Source organism: Budorcas taxicolor, chromosome 6 (assembly GCF_023091745.1).
Source record: "Budorcas taxicolor isolate Tak-1 chromosome 6, Takin1.1, whole genome shotgun sequence".
In the NCBI taxonomy this organism is placed as follows: Eukaryota; Metazoa; Chordata; class Mammalia; order Artiodactyla; family Bovidae; genus Budorcas; species Budorcas taxicolor.
Genome location: NC_068915.1, coordinates 60802471 through 60828387, shown reverse-complemented (window position 1 = coordinate 60828387; position 25917 = coordinate 60802471). Strand labels below are relative to the sequence as shown.

Below are 25917 nucleotides of genomic sequence, written 5' to 3'. Positions count from 1 at the left end.
GACTAAAGACTATATTCCTTAAAGAAACATTGCTGAGACATCCAGGAATGATGCTAATGTTCTGATTCAAGATACAACCACAGGATGTATCTTTGTACACAATATCCAGCTCATGATAGCCTCTCAATGATGGTTTAATGGTTATAAAATACAAACTGAAGAAATCTATGTATATCTGCAATTTAAAAAAAACCCTCAAATCCCAACTGTGGGACAGAGAGGTTCTGTTTCATACTGACACATGCAACAGCTGGTTTAATAACTCTTCAAGGGGCACAATCCTGAGAATACTGCATCAAAAGGTATCAGATCATCCTAATGTCAGGAAATACACCAATGGGCAGTTTATTTTTTACTGGACTGTGATAAACATTAAAGGTAACATTTTTAAAGAGTTGCAAAATTCAACTTACTCTATACGTCATTCAAGTCAGAAATTCAAGTCTAATAACTATCCTGGAGTTTGGGAGAGAGCAGAGACGGTCTAGACCTTCAACACAAGGTTGGAAAGTTCAGGCTTAATCTCATGGGAAATCACTTTATTCTTTGCAAAAAGAGATTACATCATCATCTCATGTAGCTGGGTTTGTACAGCTGCAACAGGCAACTATGGTCACAAAATTACCTACTTTGTGTCCCTTTTCATTTGGCTCTATAGTGTTTTTCTTTGTGGTTTCCTTGATCACTTTCTGGTTTGACTACATACCCTGGTTGAAGGTGTGTGCACTTTCATTTTATCTAACATGGCAACTGCTTTTGAACCTAAGCATGAGATCAATTTAACCTTGACTATAAACCTGTTACAGATGCCATTTTTAGAGATTTCTCTTTACCAAGAGTTGCCTTGGCAAAAGCAGGAAAGTTAATAAACCTTCTGAGGTCAAGAAAAATTGACTAAAATATGGGGTCAAGTGAAACCTGAACCAAAGGAGAGTTTCATATGAACAAAATAGTACTGGAATGCAAATTACTACCATTAGTATCTACCAAATTTTTGGGGGGGTGCTATGCATTGTCAAGAAAGACTGTGTGAAGTATGAGTCTTTTTAAGCCACTTTGCCTGAACATAACTGAAGAAGAGATCATAAGAATTTTAGAAGGTCTTTGTTGACTTGAAATTCCAAGAAATTGGACCTAACTGTGAACTCAAGGGGAGACTTCCCTGGTGGCTCAGCTGGTAAAGTGTCTGCCTGCAATGCAGGAGATCCAGGTTCAATCCCTGGGTTAGGAAGATCCCCTGGAGAGGGAAATAGCAACCCTGAATTCTAGGACTAAACAGTGCTATTACTATTCTAAAACAGCTGCTCCCCAAACTCATCTCCTTTCTCCCCAAGACACACAGCTAGGCAACATCTCTCAGATGCCTTTGCAATTTTCTGCAGTAATATAACAGAATTCTGGCCAATGGAGTGTGGGCAGAGTAATATATGTCAGACTCTGGCCTGCTCCCAAACCTCTCCCAAGCAATTTTCCATTCTCCCTCTTGTCTCCCCCACTTACTAGTTAGATGTTTACACCAAGTGAGACCTTAGAAGCCATGTGTTAAGGATGGAGTTTCTGTGAGCTGGGGTCCCTGAACAACTACTTGACTCACTGTCATCTCCACCCTTCCCTGTTGCCAAAACTGGGCTACACAAGAGTGAGAGGGACATTCCATTGCGTTAAACCACTGAGAGTTAGGAGTTAATTAGTTACAGCAGCCAGCAGTACCTTAACTATTACAGCTCTCCAGGAGGTCTTTTCTCAATAAATAGGGGCCTTACTTGGGCAAAGTGTACCCAAGAAATCCTGCAAAATTAAACACCTGGCCACATCCTTTCCCCTGGGTCTTGTTGGGAGGCAGCAGAATAGAGAAGAGCTAAAACTGGGGCTACTCTAAACAAATAGATCCATTTTCCTACATTTGCTAGGGATAAAATGTTCTTGCCTATCACTTCTGCTCTCAATTCTAAAAACAAAACCCAGACAAACGTAAGAACAAGCAAGCAAAAAAACCCTACAGTAATGAAATAATCTATAAACATAGAAAGGAACCTCCAGCACTTATCTGAGTATCTTGGAGGTTTTGATTCATTTGCAATCTCTCTCACAATCTATCCTTTCCATAACCATTCTTGTTGTCTAGAAATTACGAAATTTTTGGATTAGGAAAGATCTAAAAATCAATGAAAAATCTAGGAATGGAAAGTGTCACCAGGCACTTATCTGAGGTCAGAGCTCCTAAGTGGTAGACTCAGGATTACAAACTCATGCTTGATGCTCAGTCGTTTCAGTTATACCCTACCCTGTGTGATCCTATGGACTGTAGCCTGCTCAGCTCCTCTGCCCATAGGATTCTCCAGGCAAGAATACTGGAGTGGGTTGCCACTCCTCCAGGCAATCTTCCCAACCCAGGGATCAAACCCACGTATCTTACATCTCCTGCACTGGCAGGCGGTTTCTTTACCACAGGTGTCTACATTGAGAAGAGTGCTTTATTTCTTGCATTTCAATAACTAATCTCCAGGCACCAATCTCTGCCATCTTAATCTGCCCAATGTCTCCAAACCAACCTCATTTAAACCCTGACCTTGGCCACACTGCTTCCCTCCTCCAATGACTCCCAGGCTCCCAAGTGCCCACAGGATGCCCTCTTAATGCCTTCACCTGGGAATCAAGCCCCTTCACAACCAAGCTCCCTTTGCCACTGTGCCTCCCCTTGGCTCAGCGATAGAATCTGCCTGCAATGCAGGAGACCCAGGTTCAATCACTTGGTTGAGAAGATTCCCTGGAGGAGGGCATGACAATCCATTCTAAGTACACTTGCCTAGAGAATCCCACGGACAGAGGAGCCTGGCAGGCTGCAGTCCACAGGGTCCCACAGAGTCAGATATAATAGCAGCTCCCATTCAAGATCCTCCCCACTTTTATGAGCTACAAGTTTAAGATGACATGCGTGATCAATGAACCAGGAAAGCTGGCAATACATGAAGAGAATTTAGTGTAACCAAATAAAGTGGGAGGCTGAAGTTACTCCAACACAGGCACTGATACGTGTAATCATCACTGCACTATGTAGTAATTATGTATAAATGATTGTAATTAGTATTTCTTTTGCACAGCTAACACCCGGTATTGCTGGGTTTACTGTCAGGAGGGTGGGAGAAAACTTGGAATGTGAAAGTGCTGGAACATGGCTCTGAAAGCTTCGGTACCCAGGCTTGAGTGGGACAAGCAGCCAGCTCCTTGCTCTACACACTTCTTCAGCAGGAAGAGCTCAAAATCAAGAGTTCCAGGATTGAGACCCATACAATTCCAACAGTAATAGGAGCCTCCAGAGACAGAAAGACCTGATGTTCAAATGGCAACTCACTATGCAAGTTATTTGGGCTTCCCTGGTGGCTCAGATGGTAAAGAGTCTGCCTGCAGTGTCGGAGACCTGGGTTTGATCCCTGGGTCAGGAAGAACCCATAGAGAAGGAAATGGAAACCCACTCTAGTGTCCTTGCATGGAAAATCGCATGGATGGAGGAGCCTGGCAGGCTACAGTCCATGGGGTCACAAAGAATCAGACATGACTGAGAAACTTCACTCACAGGCAAGTTATGTAAGTATTCAATATCGAGTCTCAGTCTCCTACTCTGCAAAATGGGCACAATAATACCTATTAATCATAGCATGAGAGTGTGAAATACTGCATGTAATGCATTCGGCACAGACCTGGTGTACAGCGTGCACCTCACCAATGTTAGTTACTACCATCATCCCTTCCTTGCCTCCCTGACCCCACTCCACCCTCAACCAGCTTACCCAGTAGGTTTGGATCCCAACCCTGCCTAAAGATGGAAATCTATGCACTAATTATTGGCTCACATCTCCTCCCAAGCATCCTGCCTGTGGCTCAAGATAGGTTGGGAGTTGGGAAAAATGAAAGCACTGAGGTGAGGGAATGAGATAATGTTAGTCCTTTTAGAGGGCAGGACAGCAAGGGAGTGGTCGCTAACTCTGGGAGTGGGGAGGAAGGAAGGGTGGGAGCCAACAGAGCAAAAGCAGTAAGAAGTCCAAGGACAACCTCGGCTGCACTGCAGCTGTCTGCACAGCTGCCTCCAGCCCTGCTTCCCCGCCAAGTCCTAGCTATGCTTTAACTCTTGCCAAGGCTCCTGGCCCCCATCTCACTTGCCATCCTGAGGGTGATGGCAAAAAGCCAAGGTCCTTTGCTATCCTAGAAATGGAAGGTCAGCTCCTAATGTGGCTAGTTAGAATTCTGAATTGATTTCCTATTCATTCCACATGCTGTTATCAAATGCCCCCCTGCCAGGTGCCAAGCTAAGCCCAGACGACACCCCTCCCCCACCAGAGACTGGGTTCTACAGTCAGACTGACACTAACTCAGATGTGCCACAGGTCACATAAGACTTTCCCCCATTGGAACTAGTGTTCCAAGGTCTAAATGAATGACTTAGAAAAGAACTTTGGGAACATAAAATGTACAGAGTAAGGTTATATATTAAGGATGGACAAGCAAGACAAGTGTAGGACGCAGTTCTGTTCTCTTTGGGAAGCGTGACATTTTCCCCCAAATATTCGTGTTTGGTGAACAGCAGAAAGTAATCAAAAGTCTCCACTGCCAACAGATGTAATTTCCTAAAAAGCAACCTAATGTCACTGTTCCTCTGAATAGAGACTGTGCTGGCTGTCTACTGCTCACTGGATGCTGTTTAAAGTCCTTTACTTGCTATTCGCGGACCTGACACTTATCTTTCATCTCCAGCCTGTCCCATTTCTTTCTAAGCCCTGACCACAGTTTCACCCTTGGGCAAGCAATACCCCTTCATATTGCAGAGCATTTTCACATGCTTGCTGCTCCCTCTGTCTGACATGTCTTTCCTACAGGTCTCTGCTACTTTGTGGCCCAGCAAACTCCTACTCATCCTTCAAAACCCAGATTAAATGTTACCTCTTCTTCAAACCATTTCCTCAGTAGAAACTGTATCTCCCACCTCTAGGTTCCAACACTCTCTGGCTATTAATCTATTTATCACACATCACAGAATCTGTCCAACCTCCCCACTAGGCAAAGGGTTATTCCTTATTGTAACTTCCACTCTAATATAAGGGTCAGTCATTGGTAAGGCTTCAATTTGTGTTCGGAGAAGGCATCCCACTCCAGTAGTCTTGCCTGGAAAATCCCATGGATGGAGGAGCCTGGTGGGCCGCAGTCCATGGGGTCGCTAAGAGTCGGACACAACTGAGCGACTTCACTTTCACTTTTATGCACTGGAGAAGGAAATGGCAACCCACTTCAGCGTTCTTGCCTGAATCCCAGGGACAGGGAAGCCTGGTGGGCTGCTGTCCATGGGGTTGCACGGAGTCGGACACAACTGAAGTAAGTGACTTAGCAGCAGCAGCAGCAGCAATTTGTGTTGGCCAAGTAAATTGATAATGAAACCAATAACAATCACAAAGACTGGGAAAGCTCAAAAATGTCAGTTTTGAAGCTACTTCAGGTCCATTCACAACTTTGCAACTGTTGTTATTAATCACATCTGAACCATTTTCTCAGCACCAAGACTGAAGTTGGATTTAAGCAACCACAACACACAAGGATCCTGTGACAAGCTTCCAGTTTACTCCCACCAGTTACTGTTATTTCATGAGGTTCCCAGCAGTTTGTGGGCTGGGGCAGGAATGAGAAGAGTAACCTTGTTACTTTCCAAAGGACCAGTGGAAGCTGGTTGACCTCAAAGGAGACAGTAAAACCTCTGGGTTCTTCACCGAACACACAAACGGGAAAGGGGCTGGGGGTCACTATGATCACCTATCCTTGGGCGTCACACATTATTCTACCGGGTGTGCTACAGAAGCACAAAATGCAATCTCATTCAGAGGAATGGAGAAAGTGTTCTTGAGGCCAGAAGCTCTGGTGGAGATGGAATCAGACTCCTTTTCATCTGTGCTAGAAAAGGAGCTTTAGGTGAAGAAAAATTGTATTTAAACAATAAAGTCTCATTTCCCCATTCTGTGGTCTTCCTTTGTCTAATGTTATACTTTCTGAGTTGAAAGAACTGCCTTTGATTTTTAGTTTTAGATTTGTAATTTTCCTTTGTAAATCCTTTTGGATTTTTTTTAACCCTTTTGAAAATAGAATATAATCAATCTATAGCACTTTTTCTTCAGTGAAGTTTTAAAATACTGGAATTACAATATGATACTAGTACATCGAGAAATGCACTAAATGGTATTGGAATGAGTCTGCTAGAGAACATTTTAAACAACTGGAAGCATAATTTTAAATTCCATAGTATATGTGTGTTTTAATAGCTTAAGTTATAATTCACATACAGTTCACCCACTGAAATTATACAATCTGATTATTTTTGTACATTCACAGAATGCAACCATCACTGCAAAATAATTTGTTTTCCTTCCCCCAAAAGAAACCCCCATACCCATTAGCTTTAACTCCCTATGCCATCCTCCCACAACCCTAGCCCTAAACAACCACTAATCTACTTTCTATCTCTATAGATTTACCTACTCTGAACATTTCATATAAATGGGATCATACAATATGTGGTTTTATATGATAGGTTTCTTTTATTTAGCATAACATTTTCAAGGTTCATCCATGTTGTAAAATGCAGGGATAGTTAAAATTTTTTATGGTCATATAATATTGCATTCCATAAATATACCATTCTATCCATTCATCAGCTGATGGACATTTGGGTTATTTCCAACACTGGGCTATGATAAACAAGGCTTTCATGAGCATTTTGGTGCAAGTTTTTGTTTGGACATACGTTTTCATGTTTCTTGGATATGTACCTAGAAGTGTAATTGCTAGATCCTACGGTAACTTAATGTCTAACCTTTTGAGGAACAGCCAATTGTTCATCAAAGTGGCTGTACCATTTTACTTTCCCATCTGCAATGTATGAAGGTTCCAGTTTCTCCACACACATGCCAAACTTTTTGAATTCCTTTCTTATTATAGCCATTCTGATGGTTATGCAGCAGCATCTCATGGTGATTTTGATTTGTATTTCTCTGAAGATTTATGACTTTGAGCATATTTTCATGTGCATTCAGCTATGTGTATGTGTGTGTGTGAGTTGCTCAGTCATGTCCGACTCTTTGCAACTCCTGGCTATGTGTATAGCTTCTCTAAAAAAGTACCAACTCATATCTTGGCTCACTTTTTTTATATAAGAAATTTATTTATTTTTATTTTTGGCTTCGTTGCTGCACACAGGCCTTCCCTAGTTGCAGCGAGCAGGGGCTAGTCTCTAGTTGCCGGGCACAGGCTCCTCACAGTGGCTTCTTTGGCTGCAGAGCATGGGTTCCAGGGTACAAGGACTCATAGCTGTGGTGCACGGGCTTAACTGCCCCGTGGGATGTGGGATCTTCCCAGACGGGGGCTCAGACCCCTGCGCACCGCATTGGCAGGCAGATTCTTAACCACCAGGGAAGTCCTATAGGTTTTCTTGTGCTGTTTATACTTTTGACACTATGTGCAAGAAACAATTATCTACTCCAAGTCACAAGGATTTCCTATGTTTCAACCTAAGAGTTTTATAGTTTTAGCTTATTTTTAGGTCTGTGATCCATTTTGATCCATTTTTATGGATCAAATGTACTGAGTTAATACAGCATGGTTTTAATATATATTTATGGGTTAATTATAATTATGTTAATAATTTTAAAATGCTAATTTTGCAATAATCCCTCCTCTTCCCATTTTCCCAAAACTTACTGCATTCTTGCCATCTGCCAGCATCATTATATATGGAAAGATGGGTAAGTCATTGTTACTATCAAGGAATTTATAATCTAATAGAAAGTTAACACATACAATCTCACAAGTAGTGCCATGTCTAAGGCAAGTTACTTGCTCTAGGCAAAGCCAAAATACTTTTCAAACCAGAAACAAAAAAGAGATCACTTGAAATCAGAGTTTTCATCTCCACTACAGGACGTACGGTTGTCAACATCGTTATGGACTCTGAGTGAGAAGGGAATGCCGAATTCAGGCTACAGCCAGGGGGACATCTTAATGGCCAGAAAAGTGCATATTGTGTGGGTTTAGGAATTAAGCAGATAGAAATGGACAGGCAAGTGAGCACCCCAAGTGGCTGGAATGAAATGCAGCCAAGGCATGGAGCTAGGGGAGCACAAAAAGAATCACGGGAATGATGGTAATTTTCTATGGCCAGTGCAAAGGGCTGATTCAGTTCAGTTCAGTTCAGTTCAGTCGCTCAGTCGTGTCCGACTCTTTGCGACCCCATGAATCACAGCACGCCAGGCCTCCATGTCCATTACCAACTCCAGGAGTTCACTCAGACTCACGTCCATTGAGTCAGTGATGCCATCCAGCTATCTCATCCTCTGTCGTCCCCTTCTCCTCCTGCCCCCAATCCCTCCCAGCATCAGTCTTTTCCAATGAGTCAACTCTTCGCATGAGGTGGCCAAAGTACTGGAGCTTCAGCTTTAGCATCATTCCTTCCAAAGAAATCCCAGGGCTGATCTCCTTCAGAATGGACTGGTTGGATCTCCTTGCAGTCCAAGGGACTCTCAAGAAGCTTCTCCAACACCACAGTTCAAAAGCATCAATTGTTCGGTGCTCAGCCTTCTTCACAGTCCAACTCTCACATCCATACATGACCACAGGAAAAACCATAGCCTTGACTAGACGGACCTTAGTTGGCAAAGTAATGTCTCTGCTTTTGAATATGCTATCTAGGTTGGTCATAACTTTCCTTCCAAGGAGTAAGCGTCTTTTAATTTCATGGCTGCAGTCACCATCTGCAGTGATTTTGGAGCCCCCCAAAATAAAGTCTGACACTGTTTCCACTGTTTCCCCATCTATTTCCCATGAAGTGATGGGACCAGATGCCATGATCTTCGTTTTCTGAATGTTGAGCTTTAGGCCAACTTTTTCACTCTCCACTTTCACTTTCATCAAGAGACTTTTTAGTTCCTCTTCACTTAAGATTAGCCAAATAGAAAAACCGTCTCCAGACAGTGAAGCACACCAGGTTTCAGGCTAAGGAACCTGAATTACGTGCTGCCTTGTAGAAAGACGTGCTGGGCATGATGAAGCCATGCTTTGGAGTGTCAGCCTCGTGGCAGTATTCATAGTGACAGAAGAAAACGGAGGCACTGGAGCTAATCATTGCCTTAACTTTAACTTCCCATTTGTCCGTTCATTCACTCTTTCTTTTTCCCCTTAAAATAAAGAGGAAAGTCTATTTCTGTATAGTTCACTTAGAAAGGAATCATTTATAAACTCGGTCCTTGGTGGGCTACTTAAGAAAAGGTCCTCTTCTGCGGGTAACCAAAGGAAACATTTAGAATGGCATGCTTCAGGCAGAAATTCTGCAGACTTCATTGTGGGAGGCCAGCCCACCCAGCCTGACAGGCCAGTAGAGACAATCAAAAAATGGATTATTAAGGAAATACAATTAGGGAGCTACTAAATCCTCTCAAATGCAAGTAAAGCCTAATCCAGCATGTAAGCCCACAGGCAGCCAATAGCAGAGGTCGTTTTCTCCTCTACCACACAAGCAGCCCATATTTAAACCTACTGGTTTTATATATCTACATATATATATATTTTTTAAGCCAATCAATCATTGCAATAAATATGCAATAAATTTGTTCACAAGGAAAGAGATTAAGCCTGTGATTTCCATGAGTGGAAGTTAAATATTCATCAAGGTACAGATTAATTGTTGTTTAGTCACTAAATCATGTCCAACTCTTTTGAGATCCTGTGGACTGTAGCCCACTAGGTTCCTCTGTCCATGGGATTTGCCAGGCAAGAATATTGGAACAGGTTGCCATTTCCTCCTTCAAGGTATCTTCCCAACCCAGGGATCAAATCCATGTCTCCTGCATTGTCAGGCAGATTGTTTATCACTGAGCCACCAGGGAAGCCCAGGGTGAAGGAAGTCGTATTTTGAGGAAAGTTGTTTCGGAATGATAATTATGTTAAAGAAAGTTACAAATACATTTTTTGAAGCATGAAAACAAAATATACTTGCCCTATATATTAAGAGAAAAGAAGTTGTGACAAGGATTATATACTTTTAAATGGAAAAGCTATGTGCAAAGATCGATGAACTTGAGAACATTTCAGATGCACACACAAGGTCCCCCCTTCCACTAGTAGACTCTTGTAATTGATGCTAAAGCACAATTTGGATGTGAACAGTTGAATTTCCCCCTACACACTGTGCAAAGAGCCCCTCTTTTAAATAGAAACCAAAGGCTGTTTATTTGGTGAGAATTCAAAGAGGAAAGAAAGGCAATACTGGGAGTCTGTTTTGCTCATCATGAATCCTACAAATTCGCCTTCCATGGCCTTCATCTGTTTTCATCTTTCCTAACAGAAGGCTGTCAGGGATACTCAGTTCTTGCCTAAGTCCCCACCTAAGCCAGGCCAATCTTCAAACAAAAAGCTGCTTTTTACTGGAGATCTTTACAAAAAGAGTGGGTTGAAATGTCCTTACTTGAACCTAAGAGCTTAATGGGTCTTGGTGCCAAAGGGCTGGAATCAGGCCAAGTCAGTGAGGCCAACTGTGATTTGGCAGAAAGACAAGGGAGAACCCTACATTGGAGGCCTATCAAATTCTCACCAGTCTGCTAAAGTCAAAATCTGTTAGGGCAAAAGGACCCAAGTTTGCTGAGACTGGAGTATCTGGTTTAGCGAAAGAGCTCCAGACAAAGACTGGGAGACACACTGTCCTCTAGCACCCTGGGTCTCCATCTTGTCATCTGCAAAGGATGGTGGGACAATCTGATCCAGGCAGAGAGGATAAAATAAGGGAAGGGTTTGTGAATTCTGAGCAAGGTAATGGTCACTGGAAGATACCAGTCTGGAATGGCCAACCACTGGGGTGACCATGCACACACACACACACCTATGTACATACACATACATATTATATACAGACGTACGTACCTATGTACGTTGCCAAGGACAGTCCCAGGTTTCATTTGCTGTTCCAGCAGCACAGCTGGTTAACACCCCCTTTCACTCTCAAAAGCATTTGGTCTGATATGTGGTCACTTCACTGCTAAGCCATTGAGTCAAGCTAATCTCATTTCCTTATCAATAGTGGAGGAAAATACTGCATGTGAAGTTTATATTAGATATAAGGTCTCTAACAATAATAGCCTGTTGAAATGATGCAAAAGCATGAGTGAGAGCTAAGACCATTAGGTGGAATCATGGTCAGTTCCCAGAGATGGCCATTAACTGACAAAGTTTGCAGTGCCTCCCTCTACCAGTGAGACCTCTGCCAGGGCCAGGCAATACAGGAGACCTCAGCTCCGTAGAAGTCTTCTTAGCTTCTCTGGATTCCATGACACCATGCTCGTGAGTTTCCTCTCGTCCCTCTGAGAGCCTCTGTGTGAGTTTCTCTTTTTCTCATCCTGACCAGGGAGGAGGTGTCCTCAAACTGAGACCTTGCTCTGCTGCTCTTTCTTGAGGTGCTCTTTCCCTCAGAGAGACTGTCATATATCATGGCTTAACCCTAATGTCCAACAGCAGCTGGCAAGTTCAATTTAAATCTATCATCTAACCACTAAGTTCTGCCCTTGTCCCCGATGGCCTACAGGACTCCTCTGCCTGAGTGGATGGTCTGGACCCTAAACTCAGTCTGCCCAAACTGAAATTATGGCCTCTCCCACCAAACAGAGCCCTTCTAGCTCACACCAAAGGTCCACCCTGCTTGTCATTAACAACTGAAATGTTTAAGTGATTTTTCAGTCTTCTCTTTCATTCACCTATCCCTATACCCTACCAAGTCTTGTTGATCTCTCTCTTTAAAAAATATTTGTTTATTTAATTTTGGCTGCATTGTGTCTTCACTGCGGCCCATGGGCTTCTCTCTAATTGTGGCGCACAGGTTCCAGAGCGTGTGGGCTCAGTAGCTGCAACATGTGGGCTTAGCTGCTTGGCAGCATGTGGGATCTTAGTTCCCCAACCAGGGAATCAAACCTGAGTTCCCATCAAATCGCACTAGAAGGCAATTCTTAACCACTGGACTGCCAGGGAAGTTCCCTGTTGATCTCTTTTAAATTCCTCTCATTTCCACTGCTCTGGAAATCACACCCCAAAACTCCTTCTACAGTTTACAAAGGCGCTGTGCAATCTTGACCCTGCTTCCTTTTCTTCATCCACCCTCATCTCATATCATTATGCTCCCTGTTTTCTACATTTTCACCAAATGAGTCTTCTTGCAACTTCTCCGATACATGGAGCTTCTATCTTAAGCATTGGTAAGAAGATGTCTTAACATCTCAAACATGTGATTCTCTTGGGTTAGAACATGACTTCTCCCTACTTTCACCTCTCCTCTCTCTTTCCTGGCTAATTTCTGCCCTTCATTTAGGACTCCACCTAAATGTCACTTCCTCCAGGAAACCTTAGGTTAACATCACACAAGAGACTAGGGCTCAGATTCTGGAGCTCATTTTGGCACTCCTGTTATATTAACCAACTCCTGTTATGGCTTAGTTTACTAGTCTCTATGGTAACTGGCCACACCTGTAAGCAGGTTCTTAAAAAGGTTAGTTGGATGAAGAAAGTCCTGCCAGGCAGACTTCCACTATTTGCTAAACACAGCATCCTCATTCCTGTCTCCAGACCTTTCCTCTGCTTCTGTTCCTGGGTAGTCTGCCCTCGTCATTCCCTCACCGTTTCTCATCTTAAGTAACAGGAACTTGGTATAACGTCTCCCAAACTACAACCGTCTTCCCTTGTTTAACTTCTTATTAAACCTGGTGGATTAAATTTTAGTTACCTTTGCATTTATTCACACACTGGTTTACACAGTCACAACTGCTTTGTGTGTATGTCAATCCCCAAGCACATTATAAAACTCTTGAAGACCATGGATCAAGCCTTATATATCCTTTTTATGCCCCTCAGTGCCTAATGTGGGACTGTATAAAACACAGTCGATGTCCAGTAAGTCCTCCATATGACAAAATGTCTCCATGGAAAGCTATGCCATCAATTCCCCAACTGTCCTAGCACATGAGCCCAAATTCTTGGCACCCCACAGTTTATGCTGAAATCAGGACAAGAATCTAAGACAAGTCCTTCTTCTCAGGATAAGTAGTTCATTCATCAGTGATGATATAAACAAGTGTTTGCCAGCAGATTTCTTATCTTCAGAAAACTATTTCAGCAATATAAGAACTGAGACAAAAATCCACTAAGACATTTTTTATTGGTCACTTATTTGCAGACCAACATACTTGGACTTTGCATTCCATCAAAATGTGTCTGTAGAACAAACCCCAGAAGTTTATCTCCGTGACTCCTAAGAAGACATGGAGACTCTTACAGGTGAAGAGTACAGAGAGTTCCATCCTTTGAACTCCCAGTCCTCAGGGATGGGTTCATTCTTTATGTAAAGCTGTATGTGTGTGTGTAGGCAAGGGAGGAGTTGAGGGGGGAGGGAAAGAGAGAAGAGGAGAAGGGAGATAATACTGATGATGACAGCAAAAACTGGGAGAAAGTTAATGATGATTAGATCTAATCTAATGATGACTAGATTGCCTACTACTGGACTCAATTTATCCAACAGCTGTTCGTAACAGATGTATTATGTACCAGACCAATGTCCAAGGGGAAATCCAAAGATAAATAAAAGAGGTCTTCAGGAAGCTTTTAGTCTGGTACAGGAAGCAAACATGGGATAAAGAGGTCGAGCACCGTGATAAGGACTAGCACGGAGGCTGTACAGGTAGATAGACGCCAGAGAGGAGCCCATCAGCTCTGCCTGGAGGGTCCTGGAATAGCTTCTGAGAGAAAGAAACCACAACAGACTGGAGGGAGCCAGAGGAAATGACGTCACCACAGAGGTCAAGGCCACTGTTTTCAAAACAATTGCTCTTGGCCCCAAGCTCTGCCAGCCAAAATTCATTATACACAGATGATCAAGTTTGTAAGGGACCCAAATGTTCTTGCCTGGTTTGATCACAAGTTGAGCAAGAGAAACTAGGAAAACAGGCCCCCCATTGGTCCATCCTGTGGCTTGCTGACAGCCCAGGGAGAGAGCTGATATGTGCACAGTGACACAGAGTTGCATTGATTATGTCATATTTATAATTGACTTTGGGCCTATTTCCAACAATAATAATGGAAATGGCGAGTGATTCAGAGTGCCAGCCCAGGCCAGACACTGCCGAGCGCTTCATGCATTCTCTCACTGGAATCTCTCAGGGATCTGATGAGATAGGAATTTCCCCCATTTCATGGATGAGAGGAGAAAAGCTAACACTTAAGTGCCTGCTATGTTTCAAGCACTAAAGAGTTTTATATCCATTATGAAATCATTTACTTTTCTGAAAAACTCAATGAATTAGGTTCAATTATGTCTGTTTTTATAGATAAGGAACCTGGGGTTCAGGGAGGTGAGGTAACTTGCCTAAGCACACACAGGGGGTGAATCTAGGATCTGGACCATCCACAGGTTGAAGCATATGAAATCACATTATCTGCCTGGCTGTGGTCTACTGATACAACAGTTTCATAGGATTCAACCTAGGAGTTCCCAAATCCATTCACTTTCCACCATGCTCCCCATAAAAAGATACGAACTGGCTTTTGTTAAATATATATCTTTGGATAGTAACCAAAAAGAAAGAAAAGTGTGAGGTGAGGATGAGAAAGCAAACCCCAGAGGAGAGAGAAGAAATATACCCTGCAACTGCATGCCACTATTATTACTGTCTTTTTGCTATGCTCGCTTTCTCTCTTTCTGTATATGCCTCTTTCTCCCTGAACCATCTGCATATAGTTGTAGGGCATATGGATAATCATTACATTAGTCTTCTAACTCTTCCATAAGTTAAAAGAATTTTAAAATAACAAGCTGTTGGGGGGACTTTTAAAGAAACTCCTGAAAAACCCATCTTTGAAAAGGCATTTGATTTACCCAAATAGCACTTTGCACTGAAAACTCAGCTTTACGAGGGTAAGCAATTCACAACGAAAACTAAGTCCATAGTCTTCACGGGCTGGCAAACTTTCTGTAAAGGACCAGGTAGTAAACATTTTACGCTCTGTGAGCCCTGCACAAACTCTTGCTTTGTTTTGCTCTGTTGTTTGTTTACAACTCTTTCAAAATGTAAAAATCGTTCTTAGGAAGCAGGAAGCCCTGCACAAAAACAGGCCGAAGGCCAGAATTTCCCAACTCCTGATATAGATGGAATTCCACAGTGTTGGCTGCTCACTTATGTTCGACTCTGCAACCCCATGCACTGTAACCCACCAGGCTCCTCCGTCGATGGAATTCTCCAGGCAAGAATACTGGAGTGGGTAGCCATTGCCTTCTCCAGGGGAATCTTCCCAGTTCTATCTTATAATAAAGTCTCAGGAACACAAGTCAGAACCATTCCGTTCTGGAATATTTCACAACAGTATGTCTGAGCTGCATGCAGGGAACTAGATGGCAGTCAAGAGTGGCTCTGTTCTGGGAGCAGCTTCCTCAGGGAATGGTCTTTATAGCTTTCCTTTTCAAGTCCTTGAAAGTCCCCGAGACTACAATGTGGTATTCATTTAACATTTCTAACAGCATGACACTTGTCACACGTTTGCGGCTTTGTCACACTTTGACCCTAGGCCTTTTATATAACGCTCCGGGGAGAGCTCACATCATTGGAGTATTTAACCTCCAAACTTCAACTACACACTTGGCAAAAACAACAGAGAAAGACCAAAAATACATCTACAGTACTATAATTCTATTTGGCACCTGCACTTTATTTTATTCTTGCTTTTACTGTAAGTTATACATTTATGCATAAGGATTACTATATCTGGGGATACATATGCAAAGGCAAGTGTATTTCATTTTACAGGCAGAGTAAAAGAGCTCCCGGGGTGATTCTGGAGCTACTCAATTCCCATCTTCCATGTTGCCTGTAGGTGCCAGTCTTTTCTCTCTCCCATCTCTGTGGTCCTCAGTACAGGTCCCCCAACTTCACTGGTGACCAACAAGTTTTGACAGCTCTTACCTAAGAAAACTGAAACTCATACACTGTCCCTGATAGCTCAGCTGGTAAAGAATCCGCCTGCAATACAGGAGACCCCAGTTTGATTCCTAGGTCTGGAAGATCCCCTGGAGAAGGGATAGGCTACCCACTCCAGTATTCTTGGGCTTCCCTTGTGGCTCAGCTGGTAAAGAATCCACCTGCAATGTGGGAGACCTGGGTTCGATCCCTGAGAAGGGAAAGGCTACCCACTTGAGTATTCTGGCGTGGAGAATTTCATGAACAGTACAGTCCATGGGGTTGCAAGGAACTGGACATGACTAAGTGACTTCGACTTCACTACACTGTCCACTGACTACAGCCTCAACTCTCTCATGCCCTCCTTTTCACTGGACTGGACTTCTTAAGAGGGAGCACCAGGCCCTTGATGCTTACATGTTTCCAAGACTACTAACCCAAACAGTCCTTCTTCCTCTGTTCAGCTGAGACCCGGCGGGCATCCTCTGTAATGCCCTCTCCCCATATTCTGGGTTTTCTGGCACCAATTCCATCCCCCCTCACCAACCTCTTGCTTTTCTATCTCATTAAAATCCCAGCTCTAGACACAGGACAATGATCAAGAACAAAAGCAAAGGAGCAAGGCTTCTGAGTTTAAATCTTTCTCATCTGGTACAACCGTGTGCTGTGCTTAGTCGCTTAGTCGTGTCTGACTCTTTGCGACCCCATGTCTGTCGTCTGCCAGGCTCCTCTGTCCATGGGATTTCCCAGAAAAGGATACTAGAGTGGGTGGCCATGCCCTCCTCCAGGATGTAATCTTAGCCTAGTGATTTAGTCCACTGTGCCTCAGCTACCTGCTCTGAAAACTGGGTATCATAATAGTTCTTCGGGCCACAGGTAAATCTAGAACCAGGCTGGCAAGAGGAAAACCAGACCCAGGCCCCAAAGACGCCTTTCCATTTGAGAAGAACTGTGAGATTTAATTTTTCACACTTACAAACCACCCACGAAATTTTTAGTGAACAGAGAGCATGGTGTCTCTCCATGGATAAAAGAGTTGGAGCCAATCCACCTTAGAAGAGCTGAACTGCGGGTTTTCAAAATTTGAAATTACAGCAGGTTCTTATATTTTCAAGTGTTGCTACCTGGGTGGTGGTGGTAAGTTAGAACTGCTTAATCACCAGCATCCACAGAACTCTCTCTGGTTCTAGAGAGTGGCACAGTCATGGTATCCTTATCTACTCTCCAAAGACAGGCTATATAGATCTATTATCTGGGAACCCTCACTTTTCTGAGACTCTCCAAACTGAGCCCCCTGACTTTCAAGCCCTAACATCGACCAGCTCCATGCCTGGAACAGGGCAAGTCCCCCTCCTTGCCAGACTGGTCTCTGCATACAAGTCCCAGAAAAATACACTTGCTAATCTCAGTCTGCAGCAGCCCAGCCCTTCTATTCAGATCATACCTAACCATGTCCCCACCCCTGACCAACAAGGAGAGGGGGGCCTTCTTCCTCCATTGTTACCAACGGTTGGGACATCCAGCCCTGAGTCCTACCTCTGTCTTTCGTTGCTCTGTAGGCCCTGCACTTAGAACTTTGTCTGCATCTTGTGTGTCTGGCTACTGCCTCAGCTTTGTCTCCAAGGCTCTGGCTGGGGCTGCACTCATGGTTTTTAGACCACCACTGCAGTTCATTCCACAATCACACACTCTGCTCCAGAGCTGCCAGATGGAGTCCCATGGGGAAGCCTGACCCTAATTGTCAGACTCCTTCAAATCCACCAGTGGGTCTAATCCCCTGTGGTCAGAGGAGTTAGACAATAACTCGCTTGTCCTGGGTTTTCATCCTGCCTACCCAGAAAGAAACATTCGTCCACATTCTCCATGTTGGCCATTTCCCTCAGCTCACCCATAGGCTGTCAGGACTCAAAATCCTTTATTTATTTAAAGACGTTCCTGGCCATAATCTGTGCCTCTATGCTGTCTAACCATGCTATTTCCCAACCATGGCTCAGACCTAGTCTCCACCTCTCCACCTCTAAACAACCCTAACAGTCATTAATTTGTTTGTAAAGGGTCAACGTTTGGTGCCACTCCACACATGAGACTCCAACATCTAACTCAACATCTTCATCCAGGTAAGAAACGAAGTCCATGTGTGCAGATGTCTCTGGATCCAGAGCCTTGTCTTCAGGTGAGCCCAGCTAATCCAAAGGCAGGCAAGAAACATCACTCCATGACAGATTTCCTCACATGGTGGAGATATGGATTCCTATAGGAATCTTTGGAGCTGATGTTAGGCAAGCAAAAGCTGGTTCCAAGGACCCACTTCAACAGACTTCAGAGAGCACGTGCACATGAATTAGACTGGATTCTGGCGAATCTGTTAACATCAGGAGAGGGTCAAGCCTACACTCATTGGAGAAGCAGGTGCTAGAACACAAGGGAAGTGTTTGGAGCCCGTTTGAGCTTGTCTCTGTGAGACGCTGAACTAACTGTGGTTTACTTAACAGATGACCTCTGATTTAGACTTTATAAAGAGAAAAACATGTGGTAAGGCAAGTAAAGTATGAGAAGAGGGAAGAGACTCCACAGGAAGGAAGGTATGGAAACAGCAATCAGAGGATATAAATTACTCTTTGAAGAAAGAAGGGCAGCGGAACGCAGGAAATATCAACGAACTGTGTTGAAAACTGCTGCATAATAAATCTACATTTGTATAGCAAATGTTGTAATTTTTTAAAGCACTTTACATTATCGTGTTGAAATTTATAAAAAGCTTATGAAATGCAAGAGCTGTAAAATTTTTACTATCCTTTTAAAGAGAAGCAAATGAGATGCAAAGAGATTAAATAATTTAAGGCATGAAGAAAGGACTTGAATCTTTAATTCTCAGGCTCCAACACCCCTGCTCTGTTAACTATATCAGTGGGTCTCAAACAATATTTTCCAAGTCATCAAGAAAAGACTGCATTCTGTGTGATTCTATTTACATAAAGTTCAAGAGAAGGCAAAATAGATAATATGGTGATAGAAATCAGAACAGCGCTTTTCTACAGGTGGTTGAGACTGACTGGGAAAGGACATGAGAGAGCTTTCAGATCTATATTTTGATCTGGGTGTAGGTTACATGCATGTACATGTACAGTTCCCAAAACCCATAAGGTTGTATATTCAGGAGTTCTGCATTTCATGCATGTACATTTCAACTCAATAAAACAAAAAAATAAATATCCTAATTACAGAACCTATTAAATCAATTCACAACTCTGAAATCTTGATTTGATATTTATGTTCATCCATCTCTAAGTATTAAGGCTACAGTTAATTTCATGTCTAGAATCATCAAGAGCACTCTACAACAAAGCCCATATGCAAAGCATAAAAACTGAACACCACAGCTGTTTTGTCAACAACATGAATTAAATATATTCAAAATACCTCAGGGAAATAGGTCTACTGAGGAACATCACCTGGCAAGTTTCAAGATGTTGTCAGTAAATAGAAGCACTGCTTTTATTTGGCACAAACTGTTCTTGTTTGGCGGAGAAGGCAATGGCACCCCACTCCAGTACTTATGCCTGGAAAATCCCATGGACAGAGGAGCCTGGTAGGCTGCAGTCCATGGGGTTGCTAGAGTCAGACACGACTGAGCGACTTCACTTTCACTTTTCACTTTCATGCATTGGAGAAGGAAATGGCAACCCATTCCAGTGTTCTTACCTGGAGAATCCCAGGGACGGGGAAGCCTGGTGGGCTACCGTCTATGGGGTCGCACAGAGTTGGACATGCCGCCTGAAGCGACTTAGCAGCAGCAGCAGCAGCAGCAGTTCTTGTTTGGAGGGAATAAGGAGGATAAAAGCTGCTACTGTTACCACAATTTGGCCTACATCCTTCCAATCACTTAGGCCCAAATTGCTACACTGTAAAAGTTGGTTGGAGCTGAGTAGCAGCTTTCAGATACTCCTTCTTTATCTAGTTTGAAATTGCCATAGTCCCCACCACTCCCTATTGCACTAATATGCTTATATTTACTGCCTAACCCACTTAAGTGATTTTTTAAAAAATTTCAGATTCAAACTGTGAATGCATTCCAAACAAACTCTATAAGTTTTGCAGACAAACTTAACAGCAATAATGATTTTTCTTGAATAAAACCAACTGAATATAGGCTATACTTACTCGCAGAGAAGGATTCCATTTTCTAATCCTGTCCGAAAATCTTTATCACCAAAACTTCTGCCGGTTACTTGCTGGAAAAGAAAAGCAGAGAATTTTTTTTTTTTTTCTTTTTCAATCAGGAAGCTCAATGATTCTTTTTCAAGATATTTCAAGAGACTTTAAATAACTGGTGGCATTCCAGGAATGGGAAAAATCTGTTAGGTCTGAATTTCCTTTCCATGTGTAACTTTGCTTAGCTCAGCTAATCTTAAATAGACCATTTCTTTGAAGTTTTTTCTTATTCAAAACTTTAAAAATATCTGTTCTTTCTGATAAGGATATTACCTTGGTGGTTTGGCCATGATAAGTCAAGGGCACAGCCTCTTTCATCTTGAGGACCCAACCTACACTTTCAATAAAGCCTGCAGAAAGTACCACCTAAGGATAAAGAATCCATTTGTTAAAACATTAAGAGGAAGAGCGGAGGACCCAGAACTTCTAACCTTGAGAGACTAACATCAAGACAGTATGAAAAAAGCCAATATCCATTCTAACATGGTGTGAAAAAGCAAAATAAAAGCTGGGAAAGAGTGAACCATGCTGAGTACTGATGGCTTTTCTTGATGCCTCTGACACTCAGTAGCCCTTTGGTCTGGGCACCAAGTCATTCATTTTTTTTTTTAATTTTTATTTTTACTTTATTTTACTTTACAATACTGTATTGGTTTTGCCATACATTGACATGAATCTGCCACGGGTGTACATGAGTAAATATTTACTGAGCATCTACAATATGCCAGGTAAATATGCATGGTGTAAATCCTAAAGCAACCTCTAAAATAGCAAAATTAAAAAAAAAAAAGCTAATAAGTCAAGAAAGGAGATTAAATGAAATTATATATTTAAAAAAATATCCTAACAATAAAAAAGAAAAAAGGGAAAGGGAATACAGAAAAGGTGGAATAAACAGAAAACAAATATCAATATTATAGGCTTAAACCTAACCATATCAGTCAGAGCATTAAATGTGAATGGTGTAAACACCCTCAAGTAAAAGAAAGATTGCATTAATAAATCAAGACCCAACTATGTGATGCTGACAAGTAACACACTTGAAATAGAAAGACATGAATAGGTTAAAAATAGGATAGAATAAGATATACCATGCTAACACTAATCAAAAGAAAGCAATAGTGGTTATATCAACCTCTAAAACAAAGAATGGGCTTCCCTGGTGGCTCAGAGGTTAAAGAGTCCACCTGCCAAATGCAGGAGACACAGGTTCGATCCCTGGGTCAGGAAGATCCCCTGGTGAAGGAAATGGCAACCCACTCCAGTATTCTTGCCTGGGAAATCCTATGGACAGAGGAGCCTGGTGGACTCATCCATGATGTCACAAGGAGTCAGACACAACTTAGCAACTAAATAACAACAGAATAAAGAATAATACCAGAGCAGAGAAAGTCACTTTATAGGGACAAAATGTTTAGGTCATCAGAGAGATAATTCTAAACATTTTTACACCAAATTTTTTTAAAAAAAGCTTCAATATAGACACAAACCAAATCAGATCTACAAGGAGAAATAAATAAAGTCACAACTAGAGTCAGAGATTTAATATCTCTCTTCAATAATTGATAGAATAAGAAGACAGAAAATCAATAAGGATATAGAAGACTTAAAAAACACTATCAACGAAATTGACTTAATTGACATTTCTAAAATATTCCACCCTACAACAGCAGAATAAACATTATTCCTTTTAAGTTCACAATAAACATTTATTGAAGTAGACCAAATGTTGTGTCAGAAAACAATTCCCCACAACTTAAAACGAATTAATTAGACATTAACAACAAATATCTTTAACCCCAAAATTTTAAACTAAGTAATACAATTCTAAACAACCCATTGTTCAAAGAAGAAAAAAAAGTTAGAATGTATTTTGTAGTGAAAGAATATGGCAAAATAAAAAATGTATGGAAAGACTCTAAGGCAGTATATGGGGAAAATATATTTTTAAAAAGATCTCAAATCATTGACTTCTGCTCCTATCTCATGAAAATTGAGCCCAAATTAGGTAGAAAAAAGGAAAAATTCTATCAAAGTTGAAATCAATCAAGTAGAAAACCAAAAAGTAATAGAGGAAAAAAATAAGTGAAATAAAAAGTTGGTTATTTGAGATCAATAAAATTGATAAACCTTTAGCTAATAAAATTGATCACCTTTGGTATCTAGCCAAAAAAGAAAGACACAAATTACCAACATCAGGAATGACATGGTATCATTACAGATTCTATAGACACTAAAAGGATAACTAGGAAATATTATAAATCTGTGCCAATAAGTTCACCAACTTAGATGAATTGAATAAACACATTCTTTGACATAAACAACCCTAGACCAGTCAAAAATAATAATAATAATAATAATAACCCTCCCAAACAAAAATGCAAAGTCCAGAAGGCTTAACTGGAAAATTACAGCAAATACTGAAGAAAGAAGTAATGCAACTCTATATACACTCTTGGAGACAAGTGAAAAGGAACTAATACTTTCCAGTATGGGTGGCTCATAAGCCATCTAAAAATTCCTAGGTACTACTTAAAAAATTATTTTGCATTGTGATGCATAGCCACTAAAAAATTTCAAGTAGAGTTGGTTTAACAGTCTAAAGTCAGCCTGCTAATCAAGATGTAGTCTGAGTAAATTCAATTTCCTAGACTCCTAATTGTAGAAGTAAGAGTAGGCACCATGCATTTGGAGGAAGGTGCTCATTTCCACCTCTGTTCCTCCTCCTCTGCCTCCTTCCCCCATCTCCTGTGTCCATTAGGTCTCCATATAACCTTGACACTGCTCTCCACTGGTCCAAGCCATCCATTCTTCCAACTCCAGGTTATTTAGTGTAGAGGCACCTGGACCTTTGTTAGGAGGGTCAACAGCTGAATAGACTTCAGAAATTCAACAAGGACTGTGCCACTGAAAAGTCTGGTCCTGAGACCAGTGGGGACAGCAGCATCTTCGTTTGGAATTAATGTAAGACATACTGGCTCTCAGTTCTTCCACTGTCTCCAAGACCTACTTAGAACAAGCATTTAAAAAACATCCCCATGTGACTCATATGTAAAGTAATTTTTACAAAGCCCTGACCTTGTATATTAAGTAAGTCCAAAGTTCATACTCAGAAATGGAGGACATCTCATTGGAATCAGGATTTTGGATGACCTGTCTCAATGACCTATCTTAGCAACATCTTTATGATGTATTTACAATGTAACACATTGCATATTTTAACAATAAAGACTATTAATTACCATTCTCTTTGTAATAGCATAAGCCATTGCTTTTTTTTTTTCCAAAAAAGCAAAATAACTACCAAGAATCACCCACCATTACCAACAGACCATGAGCAGGGGAAATGAAAAGTGACTGCCAAACTCTTCACTTATCTCCCCACCTGGACCCTGAATGACAGGGAACTCTCAGTAACCTTCCAGACAAGGCACTGGCCAAGCCATCAGCCTGTGATCACTCTCCAAGGACACATAACAGTATGGGAAGATTAACAGAGCCCTTAAAAAGATGGAGATCTGGGATATGTAGTGGGTGGGAAGACAGCCCAGGCTCAGAAGCATTCAGGGGCTAAGAGGGGAAGAGAAGCATGCAGCACTTTATCACCCCACCAAATCTTGCTCTTCACACCTTGCTGATCCTCACCTACCTACTAATTAGTCCTTGCAACTCTACCCTTGCAGTTGTTCAGCTTAGTCATACGTCACACCAATCTTTCATACCCAATCATACCCAGTAACAAATCCTGTTGATTCATTCTTCAGAATTTAGCCAGAATCCAACCACATCTACCACCTTACTCTGAGCCATCATCATCTTACACCTAGATGAGAGTCTTAATTGGCTCATTGCGTCCACCCTTGCCTTTTTCCATCTATTCTCAACCCAGCAGCCAGGGTAATCCTGTCAAGTTAGGTCATGTCACTACTCCCCACCTTACCCACAGGAAAAGCCAAAGTTTCTACAGTTCTCTGAAGGTATTTCCCCATCTTACTCACAGGAAAAGCCAAAGTTTCTCTGAAGGTATTCAACATGAAAACAAACAAAGGGGAGATAAACCCTATAAAGGGAGCATGGACGAAGCTATTGAACACCACCATTATTCTAAGGGTGGAGATTATGAACTTGCATGCATCTCCTTCATTCATGGGGGTCCTCAGAAGTACTTATGATGGCAATTACATCACCAGTTATGCCTGGTAAGCCTTTCAGGAGAACCCAATGCCAGATTTTTTCCTACTTTATGGTTTAGAATTAATTCACTTTCATCACTAATCAAAATATTTGTTGGATGGACATGCTTTGTCAGACTGAAATAGTCTATGAATGGATAACATACCAAAACCTTGATAGTTTTAGAGGATAAGAATCACTGTCTTCTACCTTAACAATCAAACCAAAAGCAGAAGCAAGAGGATTTCATAACATATCAGCACACTATTTTATGCAAGTAATTATTGGTAATAAGCTCATCTGTACTCAATTTCTTTCCCATATAACTAAAAGGTAATTACATCTCTGAGTTTGTCCATGTCAATGCTCTATACCATTCGAATAACTAAAATTTGGAGGAGTTCAAAATAAACAGTCTGATATAGAAAACCACATGATTTTATAGTAACATTTTTATGATGTGTTTATAATTTAACACACTATATGTCATAAAGCCATATTTTGTTAATTACTTTGTTTCCATCGTTTTTAAGCAGTTGCCACGAACAGTCAAAGACTGCTGAGAATCAGTCTTTCATCTTGATCATTACCATTTATACAAATTGTATTTCCAAAATATTAAATACTCGGGATTTTTGAAAGCAATCTGGTGGACAAACTGTAGTCCACTAATAAATTGTAGTCCACTAATAAAGGTCTGATTTTAAATAAATGCTGAAAACCCTATTATGGTAATCTTAAGAAGAGATTCTATTGGCTGGCAAAGTAATGGCGCCTGAATTCAAGAAATGGGAGAAAAATAAAAAATTTGCTATATTTGGACTTAGTCTTTGGAAGACAGGGACATTTTATCTTATTGTACAAAAACAGGTTTGATTTCCTCCTACCAATGGTAAATGAAAATCACATCTCTTTAATTCACTGGAGATTATTTGCAGCTCATTATGCTCACTTCCATTCTGAGAATATTTGACATATTTAACAAAAAGAGTATCTCATTTTAAACCTAAAAAAACAAAGCAGAATAGACTTGCTCTTATTTTTCACATTTACTGAGAAATAAATCCACTGCTATTTCTGTTACCTTAATAGGGTTGCTAGAAAAATCAAATCAAAGTCCTATGGAAACTCTTTGTAAACCATCTTAAGTCATTCTAATCTCAGTCAGAATTAGCAATCAACTGACAATCATCTACCAAATACCTACCTCAGGCTAGATAGTATAAGAGGTGAGAGTAAGATCAAAGCAACAAGATTTGGACCCTACTCAGTAAGAATCCACAGTCCACAAGGAAAGATACAGCATTACAAAACAGTAGTTGGTATTAGAGGGAAAATATGGGCAAGAGCATGGAGCAAGCAATTAACACAAACCGTACAACTAAAGAAAATTATTTATGAATTTATGAACGCTAATAGTTCACATTCAAATAGCAATTTCCTTAGGCTCTCTCTGTTCTTAATGTGTGCCACAAATGAATTTATTTAATCCTTATAACAGCCCTATGAGGTAGATCTGATT

At 41.4% G+C, this 25917-nt stretch overlaps 1 protein-coding gene across 1 annotated transcript in view; it reads right to left on the bottom strand.

The window, feature by feature from the left end:
* LIMCH1 (LIM and calponin homology domains 1) overlaps positions 1–25917 on the bottom strand; it is a 354210-nt gene that overhangs the window by 192564 nt on the left and 135729 nt on the right. The window contains exon 2 of the mRNA XM_052642168.1: positions 20172–20242. Within this exon, the coding sequence (XP_052498128.1) occupies positions 20172–20242 (71 nt within the window). The remainder of the gene's footprint in view (positions 1–20171; positions 20243–25917) is intronic.